At 44.9% G+C, this 18,547-nt stretch overlaps 1 protein-coding gene across 23 annotated transcripts in view; it reads left to right on the top strand.

The window, feature by feature from the left end:
• The first annotated feature begins 4,881 nt into the window (after positions 1 to 4,881).
• The window catches only part of ATE1 (arginyltransferase 1), a 189,366-nt gene continuing 175,700 nt past the window's right edge, over positions 4,882 to 18,547 (top strand). For 4 of the 23 annotated variants that reach the window (XM_063670358.1, XM_063670353.1, XM_054503489.2 and 1 more), the window contains exons 1-3: positions 5,067 to 7,615; positions 11,651 to 11,714; positions 13,556 to 13,618. In XM_063670358.1, coding sequence (XP_063526428.1) covers positions 7,531 to 7,615; positions 11,651 to 11,714; positions 13,556 to 13,618 — 212 coding nt within the window. In that variant the 5' untranslated portion in view covers positions 5,067 to 7,530. Of the gene's footprint in view, positions 7,616 to 7,663; positions 8,147 to 10,563; positions 10,678 to 11,650; positions 11,715 to 13,555; positions 13,619 to 18,547 lie in introns of those variants that run through there. The other 19 variants (XM_063670351.1, XM_063670349.1, XM_063670354.1 and 16 more) reach the window with 16 other exon arrangements.

The raw sequence follows: 18,547 nt of genomic DNA, 5'->3' as shown, positions 1-18,547 counted from the left end.
TGTTTGAAGTTGTCCAGAAACTGACCTTTGAACATCTGCACAAGGTTCCCTGAAAGGGGAACAATAAATGTTAATTATCCACAGATTGTGTTTGCTCTGGGCTTTCGGCACTGTACCTGCACTGAATAAAAGCAAGCAGCTCCAGCTTCTCGGGGCTGCACTCTGGCCACTTGAGCCGGGCAGTGCACTAGCTGCTCTTACACTTCATGCCTGTGTCTGAGTACTCATTTCATCCGTTGGTCAGCCAGGGTCTGCGGGACAGACCTGGCATGCCTTAGTCTCCTGAAGTGTTGATATTACAGGCTTGAGCCACCATGCCCGGCCCATGTTACTATTTTCTTTTTTCTGCTCTTGTTCTTGTTTTTTTTCTTTTCTTTTTTTTCTGTTCCACTCTTTTTCAGCCTTCTCTTTTTTTTTTTTTTTTTTTTTTTTTGAGACAGTCTTGCTCCGTTGCCCAGGCTGGAGTGCAGTGGCATGATCTTGGCTCACTGCAACCTCCACCTCCTGGGTTCAAGTGATTTCTCGTGCTTCAGCCTCCCAAGTAGCTGGGATTACAGACATACGCTATCACGCCCGGCTGATTTTTGCATTTTTAGTAGAGATGGGGTTTCACCATGTTGGCCAGGCTGGTCTTGAACTTCTGACCTCAGGTGATCCACCCGCCTTGGCTTCCTAAAGTGCTAGGATTACAGATGTGAGCCACTGTGCCTGGCCTGACTCTTCGGGTTTTAAGTTAAGCATTTAATATGATTTGATTTTTTCTCCTCATTTAGTCTATCAAATGTTTTTGCTTTTTATTTTTAAAATTATTTTCATTTATTTTAACTTTTTATTTCCAAAGTTTAAATGGTTGCCCTTGAGTTTGCAGTATACTTTTTTTTTTTTTTTTTGAGATGGGGTCTCACTCTGTCACCCAGGCTGGAGTGCAGTGGCGTGATCTTGGCTCACTGCAACCTCCATCTCCTAGGTTCAAGCAATTCTCCTACCTCAGCCTCCCAAGTAGCTGGGTTACAGGTGACTGCCACCATGCCCAGCTAATTTTTCCATTTTTAGTAGAGATGTGGTTTTTCCACACTGGCCAGGCTGGTCTCGAACTCTTGGCCTCAGGTGATCTGCCTGCCTCGGCCTCCCAAAGTGCTGGGATTACAGGTGTTAGCTACCACACCCAGCCTGCAGTATATGCTTATAACTAATCCAAATTCTCTTTCAAATAATACTATACCACTTTATGAATAGCACACAAGTACCTTATAACAGAGCATTTCCATTTATTACCTCCCATCCCTTATAACACTGCTGTCATTTATTTCCATAAGGTTCAATGATCATACTTACCCATAAGCTATAATTACCAAATACACTTTTTTTTGTTTTGTTTTTTAAGATGGAGTCTCACTCTGTCGCCAGCCTGGAGTGCAATGGCGAGATCTTGGCTAATTGGAACCTCCACCTCCCAGGTTCAAGCGATTCTCCTGCCTCAGCCTCCTGAGTAGCTGGGACTACAGGCATGCGCCACCATGCCCAGCTAATTTTTTGTATTTTTAGTAGAGGTGGGGTTTCACCATGTGGGCCAGGACGGTCTCGATCTCTTGACCTCGTGATCCGCCCACCTTAGCCTCCCAAAGTGCTGGGATTACAGGCGTGAGCCACCATGCCTGGCCCAAATACAAGTTGTTATTATTATTTGTGGCCAACTGCTGTTAGATCAATTAAAGTTAAAAACATTTTTACCTCCACTTATTCCTTCTCTAATGCTCTTCCTTTCTTTATGCAGATCTGAATTTCTGAGCCACATTATTTGCCTTCTTTTTTTTTTGAGACGTAGTCTCGCTCTGTCGCCCAGGCTGGAGTGCAGTGGTGCGATCTCGATTCACTGCAACCTCTGCCTCCCAGGTTCAAGGGATTCTCATGCCTCAGCCTCCCGAGTAGCTGGGATTACAGGTGTGTGCCACCACCATGCCCTGCTAATTTTTTGTGTTTTTAGTAGAGACAGGGTTTCATCATGTTGGCCAGGCTGGTCTCAAAGTCCTGAGCTCAGGTAACCCACCTGCCTCGGCCTCCCAAAGTGCTAGGATTACAGGCGTGAGCCACCGTGCCTGGCCTATTTGCCTTCTCTCTGAAGAATGTCTTCAACATTTCTTGGAAAGCAGGTCTACTGCCAACAAATTCCCTCCATTTTTATCCGAGATAGTCTTTACTTCCCTTTCACTTTTGAAGGATAATTTCTCTGGATATAGAATTCTAGGCTGTTTTTTGTTCTTTCAATATTTTTAAATACTTCACTCTCCTCTCTCCTGGCTTCCATGGTTTCTGAAGAGAGGTGTGACGTAATTCTTATTGTTGCTCCTCTATATGTAAGGTCTCTTTTTTCCTTTGGCTTCTTTCAAGATTTTCTGTCTTTGATTTCTGGCACCTTATAGATGATACACCTGTGTAGACTTTTTGGCATTTGTGCCTGCTTGGTGTGTTCTGTACTGTTGTAGTTTTAAAATTCAAATTAATTAGGGTCAGGTGTGGTAGCTCATGCCTGTAATTCCAGCACTTTGGGAGGCTGAGGCAGACAGATCACCTGAGGTTGGGAGTTCGACACCAGCCTGACCAACGTGGAGAAAGCCCATCTCTACTAAAAATACAAAATTAGCTGGGTGTGGTGGCACATGCCTGTAATCCCAGCTACTTGGGAAGCTGAGGCAGGAGAATCACTTGAACCCAGGAGGTGGAGGTTGCAGTGAGCCGAGACTGCGCTATTGCACTACAGCCTGGGCAACAAGAGCAAAACTCCATCTCAAAAAAAAAAAATAAATAAATAATTTAGATAAAAAATTTAGTTCCCCAGTCACACTAGCTACATTTTAGGTGCTCAACAGCCACATGTGGCTAGTATCTACCACACTGGTGGCCAGATCCAGATCCAGATAATTGAGGAAAGGAGATCAATCTAGGGCTCCTGACAGTGAGTGGCCTGCAGAGGAAAGCACCTCCTGGACTCTGCTGGCACCTGAGGCACCCTGCTGCTCCTGCTCACCTCCCTGCCTCTGCTCATACAACCCAGTCCTGCTTCCTGGAGTGTCCCTCCTCTCTGTCCTCAGATTATCTTTATTTTACCCTTTCTTCTCTGCCTTAACTTAGGTCCCATCTACTTACAACACCTTTAGAGGGAAAGGAGAATGTGTTTTACTTTATTACCTTTAAGAAACATGATCTAAGCCTGTTGTCACCATGCAAAGATCCTTCACATCACCAGGGCCTAGGGCCAAGCCTCACACTTGTGGCTTTTTAGACTCAATATTATATCTGATAACATTAAAAATGTTAATGGGGGCCGGGCACAGTGGCTCATGCCTGTAATCCCAGCAGGATTGGGAGGCCAAGGTGGGGGATCATGAGGTCAGGAGTTCGAGACCAGCCTGGCCAACATGGTGAAACCTCGTCTCTACTAAAAATACAAAAATTAGCTGGGCGTGGTAGCGTGTGCGCCTGTAATCCAATCTACTCATGAGGCTGAGACCAGAGAATTGCTTCAATCCGGGAGGCGGAGGTTGCAGTGAGCCGAGATTGTGCCATTGCACTCCACCCTGGGTGATGAGAGTGAAACTCCATCTCAAAAAAAAAAAAAAAAAAAAGTTAATGGGACTGAAAAAATTTTTTGTCACCATGTTATTGTCAAGTAAGAAAATGAAAAGCAAAGACAACTGTCTATTGCTTGCATCTCATAAGCAGAACGACATTCTAATAGCGTCCTCCATTTTCCCCCAAAAAGGAGGAAACTAAATGAAACTATGTATTTTTTCTTTTTCATGGAAGACAAAAAAGTTGCCTCTGACCTTCAGCAAAATAGACATTTAGGAACTCACACAGCTCCAAACCTAGTATTTGTTTATCTCTTTTCCATTTCGATTTCTTTTAACTTTATTACCTTTTCTCCCTCCAAATGTCTGTTACTAGTTGTTTAACCTTGGGTAAGTTATTTAGCCTCTCTGATCTACATTTCCTAACTTGTGAAGTTGCTATAAGAATTAAGGGAGTTAACACATATGCTGGCCGGGCACAGTGGCTCACGCCTGTAATCCCAGCGCTTTGGGAGGCCAAAGCAGGCTGAGCTCCCAAGCTCAGGAGTTTGAGACCTGCCTGGGCAACATGGTGAAACCCCATCTCTACTAAAAATACAAAAATTAGCCAGGCATGGTGGTGTGCACTTGTAATCTCAGCCACTTGAGCCCAGGAGATTGAGAATGCAGTAAGCTTTGATTGTGATGCCGCACTCTAGCCTGGGTAACAGAGTGAAAATGCCTCAAAAAGAAAAGACAAGCCAGGTGCAGTGGCTCATGACTGTAATCCCAGCACTATGGGAGGGCGAGACGGGAGGATCACCTGAGGTCAGGAGTTTGAGACCAGCCTGGCCAACATGGTGAAACCCCATCTCTACTAAAAATAAAAAATTAGCCCAGTATGGTGGTGCACTCCTGTAATCCCAGCTACTCGGGAGGCTGAGGCATGAGAACTGCTTGAACCCAGGAGGCAGAGGTTGCAGTGAGCCAAGATCATGCTACTGTACTCTGGCCTGGGCAAGTGTCAGACTGTGTCTCAAAAAACAAACAAACAAACACCACATATGCCTAGGACTTTGGACATTCTCATTATTTTTCAAGGCTGGCATGTCTTGAAGTGTCCTGGCTGAGGTTAGTGTAGGACTTAGGATAAGGTTGAGGCTTTAGAGGGACAGAAGTGAAGTGGGACAGGAATATTAAGACCAAAAAGCCTCCTGGTCCACCTTCTGTCCAGAGCATATTCTGCTGTCTTTCTGATGTATTCCACAGGCTTTGCTTTTGTTCAAAATGAGAGCTGGTCTGGGAAAGGACTGGGAATAGTCAAATCTACCATAAAGAACAAAATGGATGAAGCTTGACTTAAGAACATGACTACTGAGATATAGCATGCAGCTTTCAAGTTTAAGAAGTTAGAGGAACGCCTGAGAAGCTGCTGGATATTACATGGCCACTCCTTAGGTGCCTTCCGATTGTGGGAGGCACAAGTGATGCTTGGCAGTATTAACAAGTGTGGGGAAAACAAAGAGAGATCAGACTATTACTGTGTCTATGTAGAAAGAAGTAGACATAAGAAACTCCATTTTGTTCTGTACTAAGAGAAATTATTCTGCCTTGAGATGCTGTTAATCTGTAACCCTAGCCCCAGTCCTGTGCCTGCAGAGACATGTGCTGTGTTGACTCAAGGTTTAATGGATTTAGGGCTGTGCAGGATGTGCTTCGTTAAAAATGTGTTTGAAGACAGTATGCTTGGTAAAAGTCATTAACATTCTCTAATCTCGAGTACCCTGGGACACAATGCACTGTGGAAGGCCACAGGGACCTCTGCCCAGGAAAGCCAGGTATTGTCCAAGGTTTCTCCCCATGTGATAGCCTGAGATATGGCCTCGTGGGAAGGGAAAGACCTGACCGTCCCCCAGCCCATAAAGGGTCTGTGCTGAGGAGGATTAGTGAAAGAGGAAGGCCTCTTTGCAGTTGAGGTAAGAGGAAGGCATCTGTCTCCTGCTCTTCCCTGGGAATGGAATATCTCAGTGTAAAACCCGATCATACGTTCTATTTACTGAGATAGGAGAAAACCACCTTATGGCTTGAGGTGAGACATGCTGGCGGCAATACTGCTCTTTACTGCACTAAAATGTTTGTGTAAAGCCATAAATCTGGCCTACGTGTATATCGAGGCACAGCACCTTTCCTTAAACTTATTTATGACACAGAGATCTTTGCTCACGTTTTCCTGCTGACCCTCTCCCCACCATTACACTATAGTCCTGCCACATCCCCCTCACCAAGATGGTAGAGATAGTGATCAATAAATACTGAGGGAACTCAGAGACCAGTGCTGGTGCTGGTCCTCTGGGCCCACTATTCTTTCTCTATACTTTGTCTCTGTGTCTTATTTTTTTTTCTCAGTCTCTCGTCCCACCTGACGAGAAACACCCACAGGTGTGGAGGGGCTGGCCCCCTTCAACAAGTCACCAGGCCACCAAGAAACCTCCTTCAGCTGGGTACATATCCAACACAGGCCCTTGGGGTCAAGAGTGTCAAAACTCACCTCAAAAATTGATTTCTATTTCTCTGAGTTTCATTTCACTTTTTAAAACACACTTTAAAAAATATTGCATCATCAGCTTTATTGCTGACTGGGAAAACTATGAGGACAGACAGGCTTAAATTATCTGTGCACGCAGAGGGAAAGATAAGGCATATTACCTTGTTGGAACTCATTTTTTTTTTTTTTTTGAGATGGAGTCTCCTCTTTAGCCCAGGCTGGAGTGCAGTGGCACGATCTCTGCTCACTGCAAGCTCTGCCTCCCGGATTCACGCCATTCTCCTGCCTCAGCCTCCCGAGTAGCTCGGACTACAGGCGCGTGCCACCACGCCCGGCTAATTTTTTGTATTTTTTTAGGGGAGAAGAGGTTTCACCATGTTAGCCAGGATGGTCTCTATCTCCTGACCTCGTGATCCACTCGCCTCGGCCTCCCAAAGTGCTGAGATTACAGGCGTGAGCCACCGCGCCTGGCCCTGGAACTCATTTTTAAAAAAATTTTTTTGAGATGGAGTCTTGCTCTGTCGCCCAGGCTGGAGTGCAGTGGCGCGATCTCGGCTCACTGCAAGCTCCGCCTCCCGGGTTCACACCATTCTCCTGCCTCAGCCTCCCGACTAGCTGGGACCACAGGCGCCCGCCACCACGCCCGGCTAATTTTTTGTATTTTTAGTAGAGACGGGGTTTCACGTGTTAGCCAGGATGGTCTCGATCTCCTGACCTCATGATCCGCCCGCCTCGGCCTCCCAAAGTGCTAGGATTACAGGCGTGATTTTTATATTTTGCTCTAGACTGTCATTCCTTAAGAAATCTTCCTTAAAATAGTGGTTGCAAAATGGAGGCCCATGGGCTGGATTCAGCCTGTAAAACTGTTTTGTTTGGACTGTAGAGTTAAAAAAAAAAAAACAAAAAAAAAACCCTGTATTTCCAGCGTCTCTTATTGAAAATCGTATGTGGCACCGGACTTTTAGTGGTACAAGACAGCAACTGTCTCTAGCTGACAGTTGTTTCCTTTAAAAGCCGTTAAGAGTTCTTTAATTTGCGAACCCTCGCCATTCACGGAATACCTGCTTGTGTTCTTGTATCCAGGGCACTGGAGTGCGTGCCAGCTGGTCTGGAAGCAGCTCCAGCAAGTCACTTACACGGCGGCCAGGGGCGGCCTGAGAGGGTAACTTTCAATCCGAGACCCGCCGGGAATGACTTTGGGATAATCACAACCTCTGGTCCTCAGTTTCCTTACCTGCGAAATGGGGCTGATAACGCACAGCTGTGGGAAGTACCGGCCCAAATGCGGGGCTTGGGGACACGACCACCATTCCCGCCCACTGGTCCCCACGCCAGGCCTCGCTCTCCACCCCTCCCGCCGCGGGCCCCCGCGCTTCGCCGAGGTCGGCCCCGGGCGCCGAGAGGCGTGGTCGGCCCGAGTGGACCCTCGCGGCGGCCATGGCGTCGGTGGTGGAATACAAGGGCCTCAGGGCCGGCTACCACTGCGGCTACTGCGACTCCAAGGAGGGCAAAGCGTCCTGCGGTGAGTGTTCCCGACGCCGGAGCTGTCGCGGCCGCCTCGCGTCCAACCCCTGGCGCGGCCGCCGCGCCCCGGACAGGCCCTCGGCAGGGGAAAAAGTAGGCTCGCACCCCGACTCCCGCTTCCCTTCCCCTCTTGACTCTCCCCATCCTGTTTCCCTTCCCGCTCTGTCTCTCCGCCTCACCCTCACTGACAACGGCGGCCCCTTATGGAGAAGGAACTGCAATAAGTGGAAAGCTGCCCTCGGTCAAGATGGCGCGGGCGGCGTCAGCTCCAAGAGGCGCCGGGCCGGCCGGGCCTGAGGGCGCCCGAGTGGCTTCGCGCGAGCCTCGGGAGGCTCCCGGGCGGCGCGCTGCATTGTGGGGTGGCGACGACGGCGGCGCTAGCGACGCGGGGCTGGGCGGCTGAGCGTTCGGGGGGCCGAGGCCATGGCTTTCTGGGCGGGGGGTTCGCCCAGCATCGTGGACTATTTCCCTAGCGAGGACTTCTACCGCTGCGGCTACTGCAAGAACGAGTCGGGCAGCCGCTCCAATGGTGAGCGAGCCGGGCCGGCGGGCGTGGGAAGCCGGGCGCTCGGGTCTCGGGATCCCGGGGTCCCCCAGCGAGGACGCGAGGGGGCCGGAGCCCCTGGGTGTCCCCAGTGCCACGGCCGAGACGGAGGGGGCACCCTCGGGAGGGCCGCGGCGCCGGCTTAGCGGGGCAGCTTCGCGGTGCCCGTTCTGCAGGAGAATCCTAACCGGTGCCCGGACTCTCGAAATCGTGGTGGTCTCCCCAGAGTCGGGAGACGGACGCCCGTCTGGGGTAGATTGTGTGAGGTGACGGACGGCGCGCAGTGCCAGGGAACGCCCCAGAGCCGTAGTTAATGGCCGGGGCTGACCGGTGGGTGCTGCGGTGGGAGCGTCCCGGGAGCGAGGGCGAAACGCGGTGCAGAAGGAGCTGTGGGTGTGCACACAGGTGCCGGTCATGTATGAATCAGACGTCCCTGGACGAATGTACAGGATGAGCCCCTTGCATCTCTGGGTTACAAAAAAAAAAAAAAAAAAAAGTTAAAAAAAAAAAAAGACAAGAAACTGGTGACCGCGGTTGCTACCGGCGAGGGATTCTCTTTGTCCTGATCTGTTTGAAATTTTTACCATTTGCTTATATGCCGTGTCTTTCCTGCACCCACCCGGACGACAGCAAAGCCAGCCCACAAGTTTGTTTTGTTTTTCCATCGTGATTCAGATTTCTTTGGGGGAGATTTGTTGTTGGTAAACAAAACATCGTGTTTATTTCCTCTCTTGCCATGCATTGGCCAATATAGAGTGTAGAATCTATTATTTTAATAGAACAGTCTAGCTTTGTGGAAAACGAGATTCGCCTGAAAACACACAGGCATTTTCCATGAAAAAGGTGTAAGTGGGGAATGATTTGGTCGATAACGGTGTGTGCATTTGCTCCTTCATTAAAAGTGTTTATTAAGTGCTTCTTGTGGGCAGCGGTTTTGAGTAGACAGTTATGCAATCATTAGAAGTGAGGATTATGAAGACTAAATGGAAAAATGCTTCCAGTTTGGACTTAAACGGAGAAAATCAACAGGATGCAAATGGCTTATGCGACATGATTATAGTTCTGAAAGGAAGAAGGCCCGGAAGCACACCAAATAGTGACAGTGGTAATATGGCCTTAGAGTAATGTGGATTTCTACCTTCTCTTTTTCAGAATTTTTGTATTTTGGCTATAATATTTATAAAATCAATAAGTTACATTAAACGTGCCTAAAATTAATATTTTAATAGATCATTACTTATTTTTTTCCAATAATTGTGGTAAGAGAAAATTGGCTAACATAAATGTTATATTTCACATTTTGTCGAAGAAACCTGCCTGCTTACCATCAAGAGAAAATAATCATCAATTTCTAGTATCTCGATTTTAATTTTAATACTCTTTATTATGGGGCATCTACTTCCTTGGTAGGTGAGTTTTATTTTTTTATTTACAGATGATGAAATTGAGGCTCATTGGGTAACTCCTTAGTGTCAGTGAGTGCCTGCCAGGTGTCGGGATATTTCTGTTGGACTCCAGTGCCATGCTTTTCCCACTATATTCTGCTCTATCAAGCCTGTCATATCTCTGATGTGATTTACTGTTTACAAAAGGGAAAAATCCATTTATTTATTTATTTTGAGACACAGTTTCACTTTTGTTGCCCAGGCTGGAATTCAGTGGCACAATCTTTGCTCACTGCAACCTCCGCCTCCCAGGTTAAAGGGATTCTCTTGCCTCAGCCTCCCGAGTAGCTGTGATTACAGGTGCCCGCCACCACGCCTGGCTAATTTTTTTGTATTTTTAGTAGAGACGGGGTTTCACCATGTTGGCCAGGCTTGGTCTTGAACTCCCGACCTCAGGTGATCTACCCGCCTCGGCCTCCCAAAGTGCTGGGATTACAGGCATGAGCCACTGCACCTGGCCCATTTCTTTTTTAACTTTAGTTTTTTTGTTTTTTGTTTTTAAAAGAGACAGAGTCTTGCTCCTTCGCTCAGGCTGGAATGCAGTGGTGCGTTCATAGCTTACTGCAGCGTCAAATCTCAAATTCCTGGTCTCAAGCCTCCTCCCACCTCAGCCTCCCAAGTAGCTGGGACCATAGGCACAGGCCACAAAACCTGATTAATTATGATTATTATTTTTTTTTGTGAAAACAGAGACTTGGTATGTTGCCCAGGCTGGTCTTGACCTCCTGACCTCAAGTGATCTTCCACGTTGGCCTTCCAAAGTGTTGGGATTATAGGCTTGAGCCACCACCTCATGAAGCCTTTAGTTCTGATATGCCTTTAAATGTTTCCTCATAGTCTTCGTTTTTTTTCATAGTTGCGTAATTCCATCATGTTGACAACATCATAGCCCCTGTAATCATCTTCCTGTTCCTTGGCATTTGAGTTTCTTTCTTTCTTTCTTTCTTTTTTTTTGAGATGGAGCTTCACTCTTGTTGCCCAGGCTGGAGTGTGGAGTGCAATGGCTCGATCTCGATTCACTGCAACCTCCGCCTCCTGAGTTCAAGCGATTCTCCTGCCTCAGCCTCCCAGGTAACTGGGATTACAGGCATGTGCCACCATGCCCAGCTAATTTTGTATTTTTAGTAGAGATGGGGTTTCACCGTGTTGGCCAGACTGGTCTTGAACTCCTGACCTCAGATGATCTGCCCACCTCGGCCTCCCATAATGCTGGGATTACAGGCGTGAGCCACTGTGCCCAGCTGAGTTACTTTCAATTCTTACACTTGGAATATTGTTACACACTTTTCTCCAATTTTTAATGCTCAAGACTACTGTAAATATATACCTGTATATAAATCAGGAGAACTAATAAGCACAAAACATTTTACCAAGTTTTCTGAAGAGACCAGCATGTTAAATCATTGGGGATATTATTAAAGTTTGAAAGTCTGATGCAGTCTGATTGCGGTGAGGACTTAAATTTATGCTGTCGTAGAGACTATTGACTAATCCTCAAATAAACATAATTACTTTGATGTGTTTTTCTGAATTAAAATATATATAATGTTATTTTTTATTTGTGCTGTATGTATGCCAAACTAACAGCTGTGAAGTATGTACAAACTTTTCATTTATCCAATATGAGTGTTTTGGAATTTTAACCTAAACACTCCTATTTTTTTTTGTTTTTTTGAAATGGAGTCTCACTCTGTCGCCAGGGCTGTAGTGCAGTGGCGTGATTTCGGCTCACTGCAACCTCTGCCTCCCGGGTTCATGTGATTCTCCTGCCTCAGCCTCTTGAGTAGCTGGGATTACAGGCGCCCGCCACTACGCCCAGCTAAATTTTTGTATTTTTAGTAGAGATGGGGTTTCACCATGTTGGCCAGGCTGGTCTTGAACTCCTGACCTTGTGATTTGCCCACCTTGGCCTCCCAAAGTGCTGGGATTACAGGCATGAGCCACCGTGCCCGGCCACACACTCCTATTTTTAAAACTCACACTTTGAATTTAAAAAAGAAAAAAGGTTACCCTGCCGTAATTAACACACTACTTACTTTTTCAGGCATGTGGGCACATTCCATGACAGTACAGGATTATCAGGATCTCATAGACCGAGGATGGCGAAGGTAAAGCTTCCAGATACAAAGAGACTTCCTACTGTTACTCAGGTTCTTGAAAAATACAGCATGCCTTTAAAATGCTTTCCTGTTGTTGGAAAGAGGTTTAAGAAAATTTTTATTATATTCTTTTGTGTAGTGATTTTTTTCTCTCTCTTTTAAAAAACTTTATTAGGAAAATGTCAAATATCTATAAAAGCAGAGAGTACATTAGAATGAACCTCAGGTACCTATCACTAAGCTTCAGCAGTTATTAGCATTCTGCCAATCATGTTTGATTCTCCTGCTCCACCTTTTAATATTTAACAGCAAATTACATCAGTAGGTTATTATGACATTTATCCTATCAATAGATAGGCAATAAGTATGTATATCTAAGAGAGAGGTCTTTTTTTCTTTTTAACTTATCCACAATGCTGTATCACACCTTACAAAATTAATAAAAATTCTTCGATGTTACCTGTTACCTACTTTTTATTAGGTTTTCCAGATTGTCTCAAAAATGTCTTCTTTAACAGTTAGTTTATTTGAATAAGGATTTCCTTAAAGTCCACACATGGCCTGTTTTGAGTAGTTATTTTTATGTGGATGATTTTTAAATAACTCTTAGGTAAAGTTCCTTGTGTAAATATAAGTAATATTAAATACTGTATGCTAATACTCGCCAAAGACATGGGATTGGGAGCACCAGCTGAAACATCACAACTTTCCTTAAACTTAATGAGATTCAAAAGGTAGACATAGGTCAGATTTTAAAGGACTTTGTATGCCATGGTAAGGAACTTTTTTTTTTTTAGAGACTGGTCTCGCTCTGTTGCCCAGGCTAGAGTACAGTGGCATCATCATAGCTCACAGTAACCCCCAATTCCCACACTCAAGTGATCCTCTTGCCTCAGCCTCTGCAGTGGCCAGGACTACAGGTGTGCATCACAACACCTGGCTAATTTTTCAGTTTTTTGTGAGATCTTGCTATGTTGCTCATGCTGGTCTCGAACACCTGGTTGCAAGTGTTCTTCCAGCTTAGCTTTTCAAAGTGTTGGGATTATAGGTATGAACCACCATGCCTGGCCAGAACTTTTAAAAGGTAGAAGGCAGTCATGGAAGGATTTTATGGTAAGAGAAAATGTGATGGAATTTGTGTTAGAAAAGATTGTTGAGATGCTGAGAGGTGTTTGAGGGGGTGGCCATAGAGGCAGGAAGAGGAGTTCAAAGGTTATTGCGCTATCCAGATGTGCGGTGATGAGGACCATCACCTTAGTGGCAATGATGATAGAGAAGAGGGGACAATTTAAGATAGGGTTTAAAGTGGGGTAAAGCTTGCTAACAGGGTAAGAGGTGAATTCCAGGGAGGGGGTCTAAAATGACGCCCAGTTTCTGACTTGAGAACAGAATGAACAGTTCTGTTAGTACCATAGACCTGGAATGCATGGAAAGAAACTGGTTAGTTTTGGGGTACTCTGCTAGTGCATGTGGAATACCCAAATGTGGTTGTCACAGGCATCACATACATGAGTCCCACAGCATCGTGGGCATTTCTCTCATTGTCCTTGTGGTATTGAGGATTGGTGGCAGGTGAAGGCAGAGCAGGGGTGGCAGATGCTGGTGAGAGGGGAACTGAGATGATTGGCCTTGGGGTACACAGGTAAAGCTTTAGGAAATAAAAGGCAGGGTTCTAAATTTTGCTACATGCACTTTGAAGATTATTTAGCTTATGAAGAGTAATTAAACCTACATGCATTTCTACAATATTGATTAGATTTTTTACCCTTAATTTAATGCTCCTGTGCTAGGCTGTTTTGGTACAAGTGAAAAATATATAAGACATTAACAAACTATTTTTATAATTTTAGAAGTGGAAAATATGTGTACAAACCTGTCATGAATCAAACATGTTGTCCTCAGTACACAATAAGGTAAGAATTTTAATTAGTAGAAAAAGGATTTATGATATGAAGACTATGTATAATATTTTAGTAGTCTCTTGTGCTTTTTTAATGTTTACTTCCGCTGTAGGTAGATGTCCTTTACAAGTAAAAGTAAATGAGTTATGTCTTTTCTTCATACTGATGCTATATTTATGTGCTGATCGGTAGGTTTTAGTAATATTGTTTGATTGGTTCAGATATAAATATATGAAAAAAATCCTCTTAATTTAGCAATCTTGTCTGGGAAAATGTTAGTAAATATTCACATTACTTTTGGATATTAAATATTATAGGACTTAGCTTAGGATTTTCTACATTCTGGTATATTGCTTGACATAGTGCTTGTTAGTTCAAGCAATACTACAGGCTATAAATTACTTGTCAGGCTTATGTTCTCATGTTGTGGGATTCAGGAGGACAAGAGAGACCTCGGGTTAAAACAAGAGAAACTTTATTGAGTGCACTTAGGCCCGGCTGATTCAACGTCCAAAAGACTGGGCCAGGAACAAAGACTTATACACACTTCACAAAAGTGGGTGGGCTAGCTTGAAGCAAGCTTACAGTGGCATGAAAGCAGGGATACAGAGGCAGGACAAACTCAGGATTGCACCTGACCGTTGCCAAGCAACCCAGATGTCTGTTATCTAGGTTTGCCTGGGCTTATCCCATAATCTTCATTATGGTGCCCAGGCAGCTGTAGTTCAGGCCTACTCAGGCTTCTCATGACATTCATTGTACTTCTCAGATAAAACAGAATACTTGAAGTCACTAGTTACAGAGAACAGGAATCTATGAACTCATTCCATAAAACAAAGGAAAATTTGTTTTTTCTTCTCTGTATGTTGACTGCTGGGAGAATCTCCAGAGCACATTAGATGATATTATCAAGGCTTTTCCTGGGTCTGGGCCGTGCCTGTTGCTGCCTCTGGGACAAGTCAGCCCAATACAGGAAAGCTTATTTATCTTTCTTTTTAATTTTATTTTTCTTTAATTTCCTACCTTACTCACTTATAAGTGGGAGCTAAACCTTGGGTACTCGGACATAAAGATGGCAAAAGTAGAAGCTGGAGACTACTAGAGGAGGAGGGAGGGCGTGAGTTAAGGGTTGAAAAACCAACTTGGTATGACGATCAGTACCTGGGTGGTGGGATCATCCATATTGCAAACCTCAGCATCGTGCAATATATCCAGGTCACCAGCCTGTACCTATACCCCCTGAATCTAAAATAAAAGTTGAAAAAAAATTAATTGGAAGGAAGAGGGCTGAAATTTAATCTGCCGCTTACACTTAGAGTCCAGGGTTTTTTGTTTTTTTTTTTTTAAAAGAGACGGAGTCTCGTACTGTCGCCTGGGCTGGAGTGCAATGGCGCGATCTTGGCTCACTGCAACCTCTGCCTCCTGGGTTCAAGCGATTCTCCTGCCTCAGCCTCCCGAGTAGCTGGGACTGTAGGTACACACCACCAGGCCTGGCAAATTAAAATTTTTTTTTTTATAGAAAAGGGGTCTTGCCATGTTTCCTAGGCTGATCTCGCCATGTTTCCTAGGCTGATCTCCAACTCCTAGGCTCAAAGGAGCCTCCTGCCTCAGCCTCCCAAAGTGCTGGGATTATAGATGTGAGCTACTGCACCTGAACCTTTTTTTTTGATAGAAAATATGAAAAGTGCATTAACATTTTGAAGTATGTATTTGCCTCAATTTCAATGTGTATATATACTCATAAAATTAAAAGACAGTTTTACTTTAAGAAATGAAAAATTAAGCAAACAGTTTTTTGTCCATTACTTTTTTGTTTGGTCCTCAAAGCTGTCTCCCTTGGTTGCTCTTAACTTGTTTTTGGGTTGCAAACCATTTTGAGAATTTGATGAGAGCTGGCCTCCTGCCCAAAGGCATGTAGACAAAAATATGTAACATTTTGCATATCCTCCCCACCGAGACTGAGTCTTGCTCTGTCACCCAGGCTGGAGTGCAGTGGTGTGATCTCAGCTCACTGCAGCATCCGCCTCCTGGGTTCTAGCAATGCTCCTGCCTTAGCCACCCAAGTAGCTGGGACTACAGATGCCTGCCACTAGGCCTGGTTAATTTTTGTATTTTTAGTAGAGACGGGGTTTCACCATGTTGGCCGGGCTACTCTTGAACTCGTGATCTACCCACCTCAAAGTGCTGGGATTACAGGCGTGAGCCACCATGCCTAGCACATTTTGCCTGTTAATTTTAGGATGATCGCAGACTCCCTAAGGTTCACTGATCCTTGATTAGGAGCTCTTTTTTTTTTTTTTTTGAGATGGAGTCTCGCTGTCGCCCAGGCTGGAGTGCAGTGGTGCGATCTTAGCTTACTGCAGCGTCCGCCTCCTGGGTTCTAGCAATGCTCCTGCCTTAGCCACCGGAGTAGCTGGGACTACAGATGCCTGCCACTAGGCCTGGTTAATTTTTGTATTTTTAGTAGAGACGGGGTTTTACCATGTTGGCCGGGCTACTCTTGAACTCGTGATCTACCCACCTCAAAGTGCTGGGATTACAGGCGTGAGCCACCATGCCTAGCACATTTTGCCTGTTAATTTTAGGATGATCGCAGACTCCCAAAGGTTCACTGATCCTTGATTAGGAGCTCTTTTTTTTTTTTTTGAGATGGAGTCTCGCTGTCACCCAGGCTGGAGTGCAGTGGTGCTATCTCGGCTCACTGCAACTTTTGCCTCCCGTGTTCAAGCGATTCTCCTGCCTCAGCCTCCCAACTAGCTGGGATTACAGGTGTGCACCACCACACCTGGCTAATTTTTTTATTTTTAGTAGAGGTGGGTTTCGCCATGTTGGCCAAGCTGGTCTCGAACTCCTGACCTCAGGAGATCTGCCCGGCTCAGCCCCTCAAAGTGCTGGTGTGTCTGGAGTTGGTTCCTTCTGGTGGGTTTTTGGTCTACTGACTTCAAGAATGAAGCTGCAGACCTCCACAGTGAGTGTTAAAGCTATTAAATGTGGCGCCGACCCAAAGAGTGAGCAGCAGCAAGATTTATTGTGAATTATGAAAGAACAAAGCTTCCACCGGGTGGAAGGGGACACGAGCGGGTTGCCGCTGCTGGGTGGGGTGGCCAGCTTTTATTCCCTTATTTGTCCCCACCTGTGTCCTGCTGATTGGTCCATATTACAGAGTGCTGATTGGTCCATTTTATAGAGTGCTGATTGGTCCATTTTACAAACCTCTAGCCAGCCACAGAGTGCTGATTGGTGTGTTTTACAATCCTCTAGCTAGCTACAGAGTGCCAATTGGTGCATTTTACAATCCTAGCTACAGAGAGCTGATTGGTGCGTTTTACAATCCTTTTGTAAGACAGAAAAGTTCTCCACGTCCCCACCTGACGCAGAAGTCCAGCTGGCTTCACCTCTCACTGGGATTACAGGCATGAGCCACCACCCCCAGCCAGGAGCCTTCTCTTTTACCTAACTGTCCGTTGGATTGGCAGAGGACAAGAAAAATGGGGTCTGGTTTGCTGACACTGTGTCATTACACAAAGAATAGAATGACAGAGTTTCTTGTGCTGTCCTCTTTCAGCTTTCATGGTTATAAAGAGAAGGTATCGTCTAAGGCAGGAGTCATTTGTCTTCAATTAGCAATTTATTGGATTATGGACAGGATTCTATTCATAAGTTTGAAGTTGATTGGCTTAATCTGTGATCAGAAAAGGGTGATTTCGATTGGTTAAAGAAAAAAGAATCTAAATTGTATTTGGTGCCTGTTACATGGAAAGCACTATTCTAAGTATATTGCCTTTATAAAAGGGGATTCAATTAACATTGCAAAATAAAGTGGTTATGTGATTTTTGCATTTTACATAGCATCAAATGTTTCCTGAATTGCTTCTCTTTGTAATTTCATTATACATCATCTTTTTTTTTTTTTTTTTTTTTTTTTTTTTTTTTGAGACAGAATCTTGCTTAGTTGCCCAGGCTGGAGTGCAGTGGCGTGATCTCTGCTCACTGCAACCTCTGCCTCCCAGGTTCAAGTGATTCTTCTGCCTCAGCCTCCCGAGTAGCTGGGACTACAGGCGCATGCCACCACGCCCAGCTAATTTTTGTGTTTTTAGTAGAGACGGGGTTTCACCATATTGGCCAGGCTGGTCTGGAACTCCTGACCTCATGATCCGCCTGCCTCGGCCTCTCAAAGTGCTGGAATTACAGGTGTGGGCCACCGGGTCCAGCCACATCATCTTCTTATGGAGTCATTTTCCATATTTACTCTTCTGGTTATTTTTACCTTGTATATAACAGTAGCTGCAATGAGAACTTAGATGAAGGAAAGGGGCTTATAGCTAATAGCTTAGCTTCTTGTTAGTCAGAAGTTAGGGACTCTCCAGTATGTGTGTATAAATGAGGATGAACTTTTCTGGCTATGATTTTTTTTTTTTTAAGTTTTTTATTTTTATCAGAATTACAGGTGCTTATAAGATGTCAAGTTGCAATAAAGTTTGTTTTGGAAAAAGCAGTCCCCCAACCCCCCTGTCCCATTTCCTGTTCCCCCATGGCAGTCATCTTGAAACATTTTAACTAATTATTTTGGTTTTTCATCTCCCTGTCTTTAAGCAACATGCTTATATAATTGTAACACTTGCTTTTTTTTTCTTTTTCTGTTAGTTTTCTCCATTATTTCCGGGCTTCTCTCTATGGAAGATAAGGATTTAGTTTTCTCTTATCCCTGTTTCCCTGCCACATTCAAGCTCGTTTTTGTCCCCATCCCTAGCTTTCCATTTAGAAGTGTAATTTTGGGCAGATGTATTCACATCCATTGTGACTGTGTAAATATGCTTCACAACTGAACCGTGGCTGGTACTATGATTATTTTTCCTGCACAGGTGTGTGCTCTCCTTGGAGTTACTAATTATCTTTTCTGTTTGCATAGTGTATATAACTATGACCAGATTATTTTGAAAA

The sequence above is a fragment of the Pongo pygmaeus genome, chromosome 8 (genome assembly GCF_028885625.2).
Source record: "Pongo pygmaeus isolate AG05252 chromosome 8, NHGRI_mPonPyg2-v2.0_pri, whole genome shotgun sequence".
Lineage (NCBI taxonomy): Eukaryota > Metazoa > Chordata > Mammalia > Primates > Hominidae > Pongo > Pongo pygmaeus.
Note: the sequence above shows the minus strand (reverse complement) of the source record. Positions and strands in the feature narration are given on the sequence as shown.